The sequence below is a fragment of the Echinops telfairi genome, unplaced genomic scaffold, assembly GCF_000313985.2.
Source record: "Echinops telfairi isolate 266 unplaced genomic scaffold, ASM31398v2 ScPeMD7_7425;HRSCAF=8463, whole genome shotgun sequence".
In the NCBI taxonomy this organism is placed as follows: Eukaryota; Metazoa; Chordata; class Mammalia; order Afrosoricida; family Tenrecidae; genus Echinops; species Echinops telfairi.
Window position 1 is genome coordinate 8,853,922 of NW_022111325.1, and position 13,375 is coordinate 8,867,296.

Below are 13,375 nucleotides of genomic sequence, written 5' to 3' on the forward strand. Positions count from 1 at the left end.
GTGTCAGCCTGATGCTCTTCCCGTCTTCTTTCCCTCAACGTCCCCTTCCCCACGCATGATGTCCTTTTCCAGGTCGGGCCTCTTCAAAGGTACGTGAGGGGAACTCTCACCATCCTTGCTTCCGACAAGCATTCGAGCTGTACTTCTTCTAAGACAGGTTTGTTTGTTCTCTGGGAGCCCTTTCCTTATCCTTCACCATCATAATTCAGATACAGAGGGATTTCTCTTAAATTGTCTCCCCAAAATATATGCCAGACATAGCTTGAGAATAATTGTTCACTAGGCAGTGAAAGTAGGTCAGAGGTTATTCTCCTTAACATCAGCCATCAAGAGTGGATTGGGAGTCATTCTCACTGAGAGGTATCAGCTGTCTAGATCAAGCAGACACCACTGTTTATCCCACAACAAATAGGGCCCATTCCTTTCTGTTATTGTTCCCTTGAAGCAGTGCCCAAAGGCAGCCCGGGACCACTCTAAGATGACTAAGTCATCCCCCTCCTGTTGCTTATATTGCCTATGTTACAACCCTTCTCTATGACGTAGGTTGTTGTGAATTGTATTGCCCCTCTCTGTGATGCATGATGCTGTGATGTATCCCCCTAAAGTAATATGATGCGTGGTTAGCAATAAATAAGGAGAGCTGCTTCTCAAGAGGGGCTGCTCCCAAGAGGTGGCTGGCAGAGGGCGACTGAGGAAGGAGAGCTGCTCCCATGAGGGCGGTGGACGAGAGGGCTGCTCCCGGGAGGGAGGCGGCTCCTGCTCTGACAGCCGGGTTCCCCCCACGAGGACCACCAAGCGGGGTGGAGGTGAGCAATGCTACCATGTAATATGTCTGACTGCATTATTGTATTATCTCTCATGCTCTCGATGACTTTAATATAATGCTTATATATCTCAACTGTACAATTGTACTTCCTGAACTAGTAGAGAGTACTAGTGGTGGGGGCTGGTCCCCCACCTCCCTCCAGCGCCACTTTTAATTTAATACTACAATTCTTCTTTGGTCTTCTATATCCAGTATCCAACTTTCATAGGCCTGAGGCTTCCCATGATGACACACGTGAGCTTCTGAAGCCACACTCGGGACACTTTGCTTCTTGGCATGGAGCATCTGGTAGAGACTGTAACTCTTTACAGGAGTAGAAAGCCCATCTTACTCCCAAGGAGAAGCTGGTGGTTTCAAACTGCATACCTAGGGTGTCAGAGGAAACCAGCCTCCAACAGCCGAAGATGCCATTGTACAGCGATAAAATATTAAGATTATAGTGCAGTTGTAGAGGATAGGAAAGATAGGAGAAAGAATAAAATCAAAGAGTCAGACACATTTTATGATAGCATGCTCACCTCAGCCACTCTTGATGGTCCATGTGGAACTGGGAGATGAGAGAGCGAGCCTTTACTTACTGGGACATTTATAGGTAGCCTAAGACATGAATATTCCGTAGTTACATGCATCACAAGGTGGGGGGTATACATTAGGTCCCCGAGCTCACAGGTGAGGAAACTTAATACCTGCATTGGGGGAAGGTCTGAGGGGGGGTTGGGTGACACGGAGGGGAGAGAAAACAAAAGGGTAATGTCTGCTTCTGTAGGGAGACAGAATCACCCATGAGCTCACTTTAAGGCAGCATAGCTGTTAGGGGAGAATCTGTGGGAGTGATCGTCAAAGCAGGATAATGTACTTGGACTTTAACTTACCAAAGCGGTGGCTTTCCTGCCCTGGAACACTAGCTCTCCAGGTTTCCTCTGTCATAAGTCAGGGATAGAGTCCTGGTCCTATCTCCCTCCGTGCTGGTTCCCACGCTTGGGTGTAGCAGCCCAATGCATGACCACTGCACTAGCAGGGCTCCCTATGGTATTGAGAGAAGGTGCTAATATGTCTCTGAATTGGGATATGTGTGTTACTATTAGCGTTCTTGTATCTTATTGGGCTTGAGGGGCTGATGTCTGGCTACCCCAGACCTGTAAAGCTTGCTTTAAATCTGCTTCCTCCCATCCCTTTTCTTTCTGAGACGACTTCAGTACTGTGGGTTCGTCCCCATATAAGGGCCTGTCTGGGGAAGTTGTTCAGTATTGTGACTCCCCCACCTTCTCTCACCCGCCCTCTGTCAGAGCATTTTTAGAAATAGTGGTTTCCCCCAGCTGTCAGCTGGCTGGTCTTGCTGCCAATGATTTTGGCTTTCTCCCCAGCAGCAAGTCAATGGGGGAATACATTCAATTCCTTCAGAAGTGTCCTCTTAGTCAATAAAATGCTACTATATTGAATTCCACTATCTTCCTCCTCTCCCCTCCTCCACCCTATCCCAAAAGTTCACACCAATGAGATACAGATTTTTTTCCCTCACTGTCAATCTGATATTTGGCAGGGGGGGTGGGGGTGGGGGACACTACTGTAATACTGTGTACACATTCAAGAAGTGGGCCTAGAGAAAGAGTAGAGGTGTCCACGAGTAGTCGTCCTTTCTCAAACTCTCCCTAGACACTGTGGCTCTCTCCCCACGGCCACAGAAACAGTGGTTGGACTAAAGCCCAGGTTTCCTCTGCCCCCAACCACAGAAGCAGAGACGCTCAGGGATAGAAGTGTAGGGGATTGGCCCAATTCAGTTGTTGCTTCAACCTCCTCTCCCACTGCAAGCACACCCACTCACAGCACTTGCCCTCCCGTAAGACTCTGCTTGAGCCTCTCCTTCAGCCGTTACTGGTCCTTCTCTTTGAGACGCTCATTGTCTCCTCCTTCCTTCTCTCACACCAGATTCTGGACGTGTCTCCATCGTGCCTCCTCCTTCATTCCTGCTATTCCTATTTCTGCTTCCAGCTCGGGACTTGAGGGCAGTACGGGGGCACCCTGGGGGAACAGAACCCATCCTGACACTTGTGGGGGTGGGGGTTGCATCCTCCATCTGGTTGGACTCCTGGCCTCAAGATGTTAGGTAGAGCCTATAGCTAGGTCTGAGAAGGCTAGTCTTGGGGAGTCCACTCCAGAAAGAGGGTCAGCCTTGCCTGGGGTTGAGATGTCCATTACATCTCCTTGAGGAGCTAGCTGCTCTCTCAACCTCCTCTCACAATGCGCCTTCCCACCTGTCAGGGTAAACCAGCCCCTGATAATATCACGGGTCTGCTGGCCCACCTGTATGGTGGTAATACAAAAAGATTACAGTACTCTCATAGAGAATAGGAGAGAAAGGAGACAGAGTGAAATGAAGGAGTCAGACACATTTCATGGTAACATGCTCACCTCAGCCCCTCTTGGTCCATGTGGGGTGGAAGACGAGAGGAGGGGGCCGAGGAGAGAGAGCTTTATTTCTAACCAAGGCTCATATATACTTGGGGGCATGCAAACCCCTTGATTACAGGTAACCACACACATCACAGGAAGGGACTGTACCATAGGCAATACAGCAATGGGAGGGGGACGATCCAGGGGCGTACACGCTACAGGAAGAAGAGGGATTAGGGGTACACATGTGGCAAGATGGGCGGATCCTAGATTCAGGATGGCACCCTAACCTTGGATGTCACTGAGCTGCTTTGACCTGTCCTGAGTTCTCCAGGGAAACAATCACTATCCTTATCAGTAGGGTGTGAGCCCGACCTACAGTGGACCAGACAGTAGTCTGATTGCTCTGGATGGCTGAATGACTTCAGGGAGAATATCTCAAACATCTGACCTCCCACCATGTGCTGGCAAGCAGCCTCTTAGGTTGGACATATATATGGGGGAGAAAAACTGGGGAAAAGCCTTTTTGTATCCCACACACCCTTCCTGCAACGAGCAGCCGACTTTCTACAAGAGAGATGAACACTGTGGCCGCAACAATGGGTGCAAACATCCTGATTGTAGGGATGACTCAGGACCAGACAGCGTTTTGTTCTGTGGCACGCGGGTCAGCCTGAGTCAGAGCTGACACCCCAGCAGCGAGCAACAGGAACAACGGAAGGGCTTCCTCTTAAAGGAGTACGCAGACACGAGAGTGGTTCGCCAGTGTGACCACCATCTCAAATACTAAAGAAGGGCTACTGTGGTCACCTGTGCCTTATGCTCCAGCCCAAGACTCACTCTCCGTAACCCACACAGCCCATTAAGTGGGGGACCTGGGCTCCGCACAGTTCCTGATGGCCCCCATTGTTCTCTTTGTGGCAGTGTAGTACACAACCTTCCCCTCAGGATGCAGTGTGAGTTCCAGTGAGCTCCAGATTGCGCTGGTAGCTCACTTCTGTTTAGCATAGGCACTTCTCATTGTACCATTAGCCCACAGTTATAGTCCATGAACATGGCATTGGTGGTCCAATTTTGCTAATGAGGTGGACACTCCGCCCTTGTTCCACTCTCCTGCTTCCACCTCCTGCAGCCTGGCTGATAGGAGAGCCAGAGTCCTGTTTGCTGCAGACAAGAGGATGGGCAACCCTTGCCCCAATGATGCAGAAGGTGGCGTGATGTTGGGCAACATCAAGTACAGGACATTGTGTAGGGTGCTGCCCGGCACAGAACTTGGTCAGCAAAGCCAAGCCCTAGTGAGTATAGATAGTGCCCACTGTTCCAACAGCCTTGACCCTACAGCTCCAACTCCATACCCCAACAATGTCTGGCAGCGCAACCCTGGAGGACTCTTAGGGCAGAGGAAGGACCTTTCGTTCCTCAATCTCGCCTCTCCTAGGCCCAGCCCAGGGACTTTACCTAGAGCTCCTCCCTCAGCCTCATATTCAGCTTCTTCCTTAATCCCTCACAGGCTCACTACTGCTGCTTGAAACTCCAGAGGAATCCACATGCTTCCTCCCCTTCCCCATCCCTTCTCCCTCTGTGACCGCACAGGACGCCTGAGTGAGCGCTTCCTCCTGCAGCCACCTGTTCCGAAGGAAAAGCAGAGCTGTTGCGGCCCGTGCCTCGGCCTCTCACGTGCTGAGCCCCGTGGAATACCTGGTTCCCACAGAGCTTTCTTCGTGCCCTTCCTTCCTGCCCCTTATTAGAAACCCTGGTGGCATAACCTCAAGGTTGGCAGTTCAAAACTGTCAGCCACTCCAAGTGACAAAGGCGGGACTTGGCAGTCTCAGAGACGCCCAGGGGCAGTTCTAGCCCATCCTATAGGGTTGCAATGTGTCGGCATAGATTCGATGGCAATGAGCATGTTTTTTGGTTTCCTGTCCCCTACCGAGCGGGATTCTGTTCCTCATTAGATTCTAGTTCATTTCATGTCTTCTAAGCAGTCCACAGGAGCCCTGGGAGTGAAGCATAGGGCTGCCAACCCCACAGTCAGCAGTCTGCCGCTGCCCGGATTGAGAGCCTCGGAAAGCCTGCGGGGCAGTTCTCTGTCCTGGCAGGTCACTGTTCACCCAACAGCAATGGGGTCTGCTGGGTTGACACCGGTTGATTCTGGGGACCTTGTCCCAGTCATGCAGGAGTCATAAGGGCATCCATGGGCTCAAACCTAAGAACAATTGTGAGGTTGGCACAGGACCAAGCACTTTTCCACTGCTGTTCATACGGTTGCTACGGCTCAGCACCGGCTCAAGGACCCCTAGCAACAACAAGGGTACTCATCGAAGCGTTCTGACATTTGTCCTCCGAGCAACCTGTGGGCACAGGTATCCTCAGCCCCATTCCACGTATGAGCAAACTCAGCTTCGGCATCTGTAACTTACCCCCCTCCACCCGGCTAATAAGATGCTGAACCCCAGCTCGGATTCAGACCCGCTCGCGTGCTCCCGCAGCCCCAGCCACCACTCTCGTCACGCAGCACGTGTGCGTGTTTGCACAGGTGTTCTTTTGAGTTTTGCATCTTCGTGTTCTTGTCAGCTGCGCTGGCAGCCAAGTGTTGACGAAGTCTCCCCTGTGGGATTGGGAGCTTCCAGAAGGGAGGGGTGGGGCCATCCTGTCTCCTGTAGCCTCTAGGAAGCCAGGAGAGGGTCCGGCCAACATTGTAACACGGTGGCGGGAGCTGGCACAAGGGACATGCTCTCTGTCAGCCTCAGGCGCATTGCCGGCCTCGTGGATGGAGGGTGGGAGTGACAGAAGGGCCACAATATTAGCCAGCAGCAGCTGCCATTTATTAGGCACTTAGCGAGTGCTAGGCATTGTGCTCGGTCCTTATGTACACTGCTCGGTCCCTCCTTTCCAAGGCAGGCTTCTCATTCGAAAAGGAGGAAAGGAGCACTCAGCGACGTGGAGCCAGGGTGCAACCCACGTCCGTCTGGCTCCAAAGGAGCACATAAATAATTGAATTCCATTTATACTTAAAAAATATACATTCATATCCCTTATTCCCTGAAGGCCCAGCCTGCCCTTGATGCTTCCTTTCCCAGAAGAAAAAAAGAGATTCAGGGAGGAGAAAGCAGAGCAGGATGTGCCTCACATATAAACACACATGCACACACACACACACACACACACACACACACACACACACACACACTACCCTGGCTTCCCAAGCCAGGATAAGGGCCACGAAGGGTGGAGTCATTCCCCCAGGACCCTAATGCTTAACCCCTTCCCTGCTACTAAATAAAGTGAATAAATACTAAATAAATACAACCGGGGCCCACCCTGCCTGCTCCCTCCCTCCTGTGACCAGCAGGGCAGAGGGGCAGTTGAGATAGGGGACTGACTCCCAGACCCCTTGGATCCACCAAGCTACCACTGCCTCCCAGGGCAGGACTCAAGGGCAGGGCCAGCCTGCACTTTGGGGTAGAGAGGACGGGTGGGTCTCACTCCACAGACACCCCACCACCACCACCACCACCACACTGTATCTGAACACGAGGCAGCTGAAGGAGCCCCTCTTTCATCCAGCCAAGTCTGAGGCCCCGGTGCCCGGAAAGAGCAACCGGGCCGGTGAGGTTATTTCCTGCCTGCCCAGGAACGCCTCCGTAGGATTTCCAGGATCTGGGCCTTGCGGTGCAGCCAGTCCTGGGGAGTGGAGCGGGCCGTGGGAGGGGCGGGCCGGGGCACGAAGAAGCTGTACCGGAGGCGTACGTTTTGGGGGTTGCCAGCCACCAGGGCCTGCAGCGTCACAGGCTGGGCCAGGGGCCCATGGCCTGCAAGAGTCTCGGCAGCTGCAGTGGCCCCACTGTAGCGCAGGCTGACTCCTCCGGGCAGCATCACATCCGTGGGGGAGGGCATCAGTGTGTATTCGCCATTGAGGGCATAGGAGCCATCGGGGAGCTTCAGGGCCAGGTAGATACTCCGGAGGCCAGGGGGCCCCTGCTGCCGGATGAGGATGTGGGTGGCCCCCGCAGGGATAGTGACCACACTGTTGTAGCCGTACCTGTGTGGACAGGAGAACACCGGGGGGAGCCCCTCAGCACCTTCTGGAAGCCCCTCAGGCTTTAGGAGCTGTGGCTTCAACAAGTCTGCGGGGAAATTCCATTATCTTTCTGCCTCATTTTCCATGAACTTTCTGGAGGCTCCTCATAGATGTATGTCTAGAGGGTTCTCTCCCCAAACCTGTCTGAGAATACCAGCCAGATCTGAGCTGCATGCAAATGTGTCCCCTCCCTCTTATCTCTGGACCATTATACTTACTGTCCACTTGTGTCCTTCCCACTCCACCCCACTGCTTGGTGCCAGTCCAGTTTCTCCTCTCCTTTCAAGACTCAGCTCAGCTCTCCTCCTGGGGACACCGTCCCTGATTCCCCCCAAGGGCCCTGGAAGTCCTCTGAGCTGATGCCCTTGGACGCGTGGGGCACTGAGCTGTCACCGCTAACCAGAAGCTCTTGGATAGTCAAAACAGTGTGGCGTTCCCCTCGGTCTTGCAGGGCCCAGAGCAGTGTCCGGGGCAGTAAGGGCAAGGAGAAACGGCCAACGCACCGGAACTTTTTGAAGGAGCCGGATTGCTTGCTGCAGCTGGAGCCGTCCCCGCCGCACACCATGCACTTGTCGAACTTCTTTTTGGATCCGATGACGCGGTCGCAGCCGGCATGGATGCAGCGGCCCTGGACGCAGACCGAGGAGCTGTCTGGGGAACAGGGCGTCCCGTCCACCACCTGAGGAGAGAAAGGGTGGTGTAAAGGTGAGCCAAATAAGACCCACCCTCATCAGGGGAGGGGTGCCAGAGAAGGGGTTGGGTGCTGGGAGATGGGGCTAGTGTGTGTGGGCGGGGCGGGGGGGGGGCCCTCCTAGCCACCAGATGGGATGGCCCTTGTAATGAGGATATGAATGAATGGTAAAAGCCACCCTTTTAATTCAGAGGGCTCACTGTGAATAGGGCACTGTTCTAAGTAAGTGCTTTGTCAATGTGACCATAAACCTCACTCCCACCACAGGAGGTTTCTAACGATGGGACTCTGGTTTCTGAGAAGCTGAGGAACTTGTCCAAATGTCCCGCAGCCGGCAAGTCAAGGTGGGTAGGTACTGCAGGACTGCGGACAACACCACACCCTAAATCTTGATGGTTCTCAGATGGACACTAGAGGGCAGCCAACCAGTAGGAATGCTCCCCAGAGGCAGGGGAGTATATGATGGGGTGAGGGGGCAGTAGAGGGGATGGGGCCCGAGGGGACAGCCTCTGTTAGCGCTTGTTCCTTCTTCAGGCCTTAACCTGTTACAGTGACATCACCTGCCTTTCTAGTGCGAGCCTGACTGAGGCCACCATTGTAGCTTGACAGAGGGTGTCCACAGGGAGAAGCAAAGACCTGCCCCAAAGGCCACACACCCCAGTTCTCGTGGAGAGTGTTGGAAGACAGGGAGAGAGATGTGACAGCGGCTGCCGAAGCCGGTTGGACCCTAGGCCAGAGTCTGGGACTGGCTTTCCCAATACCCAGGGACAGGCAAGTCTGCGTGGCCCCCTCGGCAGGCCTGGCACAGCAGTGAGAGCTGCTAGTACTGTGCTGCTTGGGAAGACCTTTGCCATCAGATAGTAGAGGGACTGTTGGCAGTGTGTGGGTACAGACAGGGCCTGGGGTGTCCTGGTCCTCACCCGGGGCTCCAGCACGTAGTAGTAGCCCAGCGCCCGGGCCTGGCAGGTGAGCTTGCACTGGTCCCGGGGAGCCACCCCCGTGTAGCGAGGCACCCAGTCCATAGGCCCTGGAAAGCTCTTGAAGAGGTCTGTGCGGTGGTTGTAGGCAGCACACTGCTCCTCGCGGAAGGTCAGGGCTTTAGAGGTAAAATGCACAGTCAGGGCCTCCCCCTCCTCACAGGCTCCAGGACTTCTCCACCGGCCTGCTGTGCCTCCCACCACACTGCACCTCTCCCTCCAGGGCAGAGCAGGTGCTGATGGTCAAGTCACTGCCTACCAACAGCAATCCCAGTGCACCCCGGGGCAGTCCCTCCCGCCCTGCTGGCCACTCTCGCTCCTCACCTGACCCAGCTGGGCAGGCCTGGCTGCTGCAGGAGCGGAAACGGGTGCGGCGGCCCTCGCAGTACTTGCCACCGTTGCGGGGGACGGGTCGTGTGCAGTCCCGGGAGGAGAACTGAACGCCACCTCCACAGCTCCGAGAGCAGTCGCCCCACGGTCCCCAGGGGCCCCAGCCACCGGCCTGTGGGATCTGCAGTGGCATGGAGTAGGAGGTGGGATAAGCACAGCTGTCCCAGGCTCAGGGACAGTCCCACCCGAGGCCCCACCCCTGTCCCTCCCTGACCCGGGATCTCACATTAAAGTCCTGGAGCTGGTCCACGTGGAGGCAGCGGCCACCCATGCAGGCCTGAGCTGGCCCACAGGGGGTGCCATCAGCCCAGGGCGAGTGCTTCGTCTGACACATGGCGTGGCCGTTCAGGTGGCCAGAGCACCAGAGGGCAGCACAGGGCGGCGGCAGCTGCGGGCAGTGGCGTGAGTCGGGCCCGAAGGTCAGCTGGCACTGGCGGTCAGCGTCATAGTCCTTGCCAGGGAAAGTCGCGGGCAGATGCAGGGGAGCTTCTGGCTTGTCTAAGAGACAGTGTCCTGGGAAAGGGGATTGGGGCACACGGTCAGCAAGGGTTGGGGCTGAGAAGGGGGCAGTCTAGATTGTCAACTGGAATTGCCTGGGGCCAAATGAACCCTAGAATACAAATCCTTGGGCTGGAAGGGGCTTTCGATTAACAGTAGCAAATTATGAGGTGCTTATTATGTGATAAGGCTCGACTGTGTGTCCACAGAGCTCCCTTTTAATCCTGGCAGACATCTGTGAGGTGGTTGCAATTGCAGTCCCTGCTGCAGAGACCGGCTATGAGCACAGAGAGGCTGAGTAACTTCCTCACAGTCACACAGCTCAAGAGCACAATCTTGAAAGGAACCTCGGAACACTACGTCTTCTTCTCTGGCTGCAGAGCTCTGAGCTGGCCTCTCAGCAGTAGCCCTGCCTGACAATAGCACCCACCCTCTCACCCCAGCTCCTTAGCAGCCAGCCCATTCCAGCATGGGCTCGTCCTGTGCCTCACCGTCAGCTCTGATTCTGCTGAGCCAGACCTGTTCGCCTCCCCTGGCTTTTATTATAGAAGCCCTGGTAGTGGGAGAAGGATGAGGCTTTCTACCCCGAGAGTCACAGTCCCAGAGCCTCACAGGGCAGTTCTACCCTGGGCTGTACGGGTGCTGTGAGTCGGCATCCTCTCCCTTGATGGCAGTGGGTTCGGTTTGGGGCTTTGCTATTGATCAAGGGAGAAAGGGGGCCGGCCTAGAGGCTGCAGCGTCTCTACCCCAGAAGGAGCATGCTCAGAGAAGACTGCCTGTAGCCCCTGTGGATGCTGTCGAAGTGAGGGTGTCGTGCAAGGGGAGGGCCATGTGCTTACCATAACCATTGTCCAGGAAGTCGGTGATGAAGCGGGCACTGCAGGGGGACCAGGGCTCCTCGGGGTCCACGTGAGCCATCACGGGGGCCATCACATGGCGGGAGGTGCTCCCGGGCCCGTTCAGACCAACACATGGCTTCGAGTTGTCATGGAGCATGTTGAAGACGTGGCCTGTGAGGACAGAGACCACGCTAGGCTCCACGGATCCCTTCCTGTGGAATTGCCCTGGCCCAGGCTGCAGCCCAAGCCCCGCCCAAAGCCCTTTCTAGTGCTCAGAGCTCCTCACTCCTTGGATGGACAGAACACATCCCTGACTGCTATGTCCCCGCAAGTACATTCAGCCCCCTCCCTACTTTTCCTGGTAGTCCCTCCTTCTAACTGTGTGCTCTCCTACTCCTTTGCCGACTTGTGACTAAGAGTACAGACTGCTGATACATGCTTATCCACCCCAGGTTCCCCGGCCCCCCCTCGCCCTCTTTACCCAGCTCGTGAGCAGCAGTGAAGGCCGATTGGAGGCCATCATCCTCCACGATGGCACAGCTTCGAGCCGGGTCACACACAGTGCCCACATCCGCCATGCCCAGTGTGTCGCAAGTGGAGACCCCACACAGGTCCTGTGGAAAGAGACCGCAGGCAATGGGGGAGGGCTGAGGTCCACACTGGTGGGGGCTGCTGGGCCTCAGGCAGGGTGGCTCAGGCCTGGCCTGCGCAGCACAGCTCCCAGGACCCCGAGCCGGCCTGAGGTGCTGACCTGGGCGGGACTCACCTGCCGGGTAAACAGAATGGCCGTGTCAAAGTGGTCGGAGTCCGAGTCTTCAGGGGTGTTGAGGCCCCGCTGCCAGGTACAGAAGCTGCGGAGGGTCTGGGCAGCACTGGGGCCCACCTGGGGCCCCTCCTCGCCTGGCCCCAGGATCACTAGCCGGGTCACCACCAAGCTGACAGGGTTTCGGATACTTGGGTGCTTGAAGGCCTTGGCAGCTGCGGCCATCACCGTCAGCAGGTAGCGTTTTAGCCCTGCACCGTGGAACGCTACCATCTTGTCATCTGCCACCACCAGGGTCTCCACAAATCGACTCAGTGAAGCAAAGCGCTGGGGAGAGAAACGGGACAGGAGGACCCTGAGCTCGCTGGCTCGCTCACTCCCACACTTGAGGCTCCTGGGTGCCCTCCCTTGCTCCCTGGGCCGGGACTCTGCAGGCAGCTGGGCCCTGCACACCAGCCCACCAGCCCTGGATTCCTAGCTGCTCTCGATCGGGCCTTTCCTCCAATCCCCAGAGCCCATGGCTTTTGTGGCAATTCTGCAGAGTCAGCTGTGAGGTTCTGAGGAGGGGAGGAGAAGGGGGTGTGGTGTCCCAGGGTTGTGTAGAACCCAGAAGTGAAATGCTGCCAGCACTGCCTTAGGGGGCCCTGCTTTGGGGCTCCCCAAGCTTCGAGTGTGGCAGGGGCCTGTGGGTCTGGGATTGCAACGTGTCTGCCCTGTGTGGTCGCAGGAACAATTCAGTCAGCAGCTAGGGCCAGGGCCAGGTCTCAGCGTGGCGGGTGTGGACAGAGCCCAGGGAACAGCGTCTGGTCTGGATTAAAGTGGGAGGAGGGGGGCAGGAGGAAGAGAGGGAAGAAGGGGGGGAGGCAGGCAGAGTGGGAGGAAGGAAAGGATGGAGCCTAAGGCAGCCTCCAAGTCAGTCTTCAGTGTGGGCAGGGGATGGACCAGAAGCCACCGGGGGTGGCTTTCCACTCTTGCCCAGTCCTGCCCTAGTTTGTCATTTGCCAGGACAGTTCTGAAGCCAGAATCCACGGCCAGAGGCCAATCCCCCAGGGCTTCAAACACCACTGGCTTTAGCTGGAGGAGAGGGTGCAGGGCATGGAGGGAAGAGGGACGAGGGGGTGGAAACCAAATTAGGGACAGAAGAAAGAGCCAAGGCTGAGGGGCTAAGTGGAGTCTTACTGCTGGGGACTGTGCCAGTAGGGGATGCCCCAGCAGGGCGGGGCTGGGGAGCGGGCTCTGACCCACTTCTGGGAACCCTGGTGGGGAGTCAGTCTAGCCAGGAGAAGGGCTGGGAGGGGAGGGTGGCCAGAGTCTTTGTGTTCCTCAGCAGCCCCTGGCTTCCCTGCAGGAGCCAGGAGGGTGGAAGTGGGTGGGGAGGGTAAATAAGGGTCAGTAGGACAGACATGGCGGGAGGGCACCGCGGGACGCAAGGCTGCCTACCTTGGCTCTTCGAGGGCTGGGGCTGGGGCTCCCTGGGGGAGCCTTGACGTTGCACATGGGGCCTTGGCCGCTGGCAGGACGCTTTCGGCGTAGGACGTGAGCCCCAGGCCCCCCAGCAGAGTTCGGGGCTCCCCCGTCCAGGGGCTGGAGGTGGAGTTCCGAGCCTCGATACTGCAGCACGCCTAACAGGGCTCCCCCGTCCCAGTGCAGAGATGCCACGGACTCGGGGTCTCCGTTAATAGTTCCCGTCAGGTAGGTGCCCGGCTCGGCCCCGCCCAGCAGCTCGGGCTCCCGGCCCAAGTACTGCACGGTCAAGCCCTCCACGCGCACGCCGGGGTCCTGCTCCAGCTCCAGGAGCAGCACCTCCCCGAAGGCCGGCAAGCGGCACAGCAGCCGGGCCGGGGCGCCCGAGCCCGCGCCCGGCCAGAGGCTGCCGTTGAGCTGCTCAGGGAACACGATGATCTCCTCCTCCGGGGGGA

The 13,375-nt window shown here is 56.6% G+C and overlaps 1 protein-coding gene across 1 annotated transcript in view; it reads right to left on the bottom strand.

Moving 5' to 3' along the window:
- Positions 1–6,020: 6,020 nt before the first annotated feature.
- Positions 6,021–13,375, bottom strand: part of ADAMTS4 (ADAM metallopeptidase with thrombospondin type 1 motif 4) — an 11,143-nt gene continuing 3,788 nt past the window's right edge. Inside the window, exons 2-10 of the mRNA XM_004716536.4 lie at positions 12,897–13,364; positions 11,460–11,783; positions 11,175–11,307; positions 10,694–10,864; positions 9,583–9,869; positions 9,291–9,477; positions 8,910–9,085; positions 7,802–7,977; positions 6,021–7,259 (exon numbers count right to left, since the gene is read on the bottom strand). Of these exons, the coding sequence (XP_004716593.2) occupies positions 6,833–7,259; positions 7,802–7,977; positions 8,910–9,085; positions 9,291–9,477; positions 9,583–9,869; positions 10,694–10,864; positions 11,175–11,307; positions 11,460–11,783; positions 12,897–13,364 (2,349 nt within the window). The 3' untranslated portion in view covers positions 6,021–6,832. The remainder of the gene's footprint in view (positions 7,260–7,801; positions 7,978–8,909; positions 9,086–9,290; positions 9,478–9,582; positions 9,870–10,693; positions 10,865–11,174; positions 11,308–11,459; positions 11,784–12,896; positions 13,365–13,375) is intronic.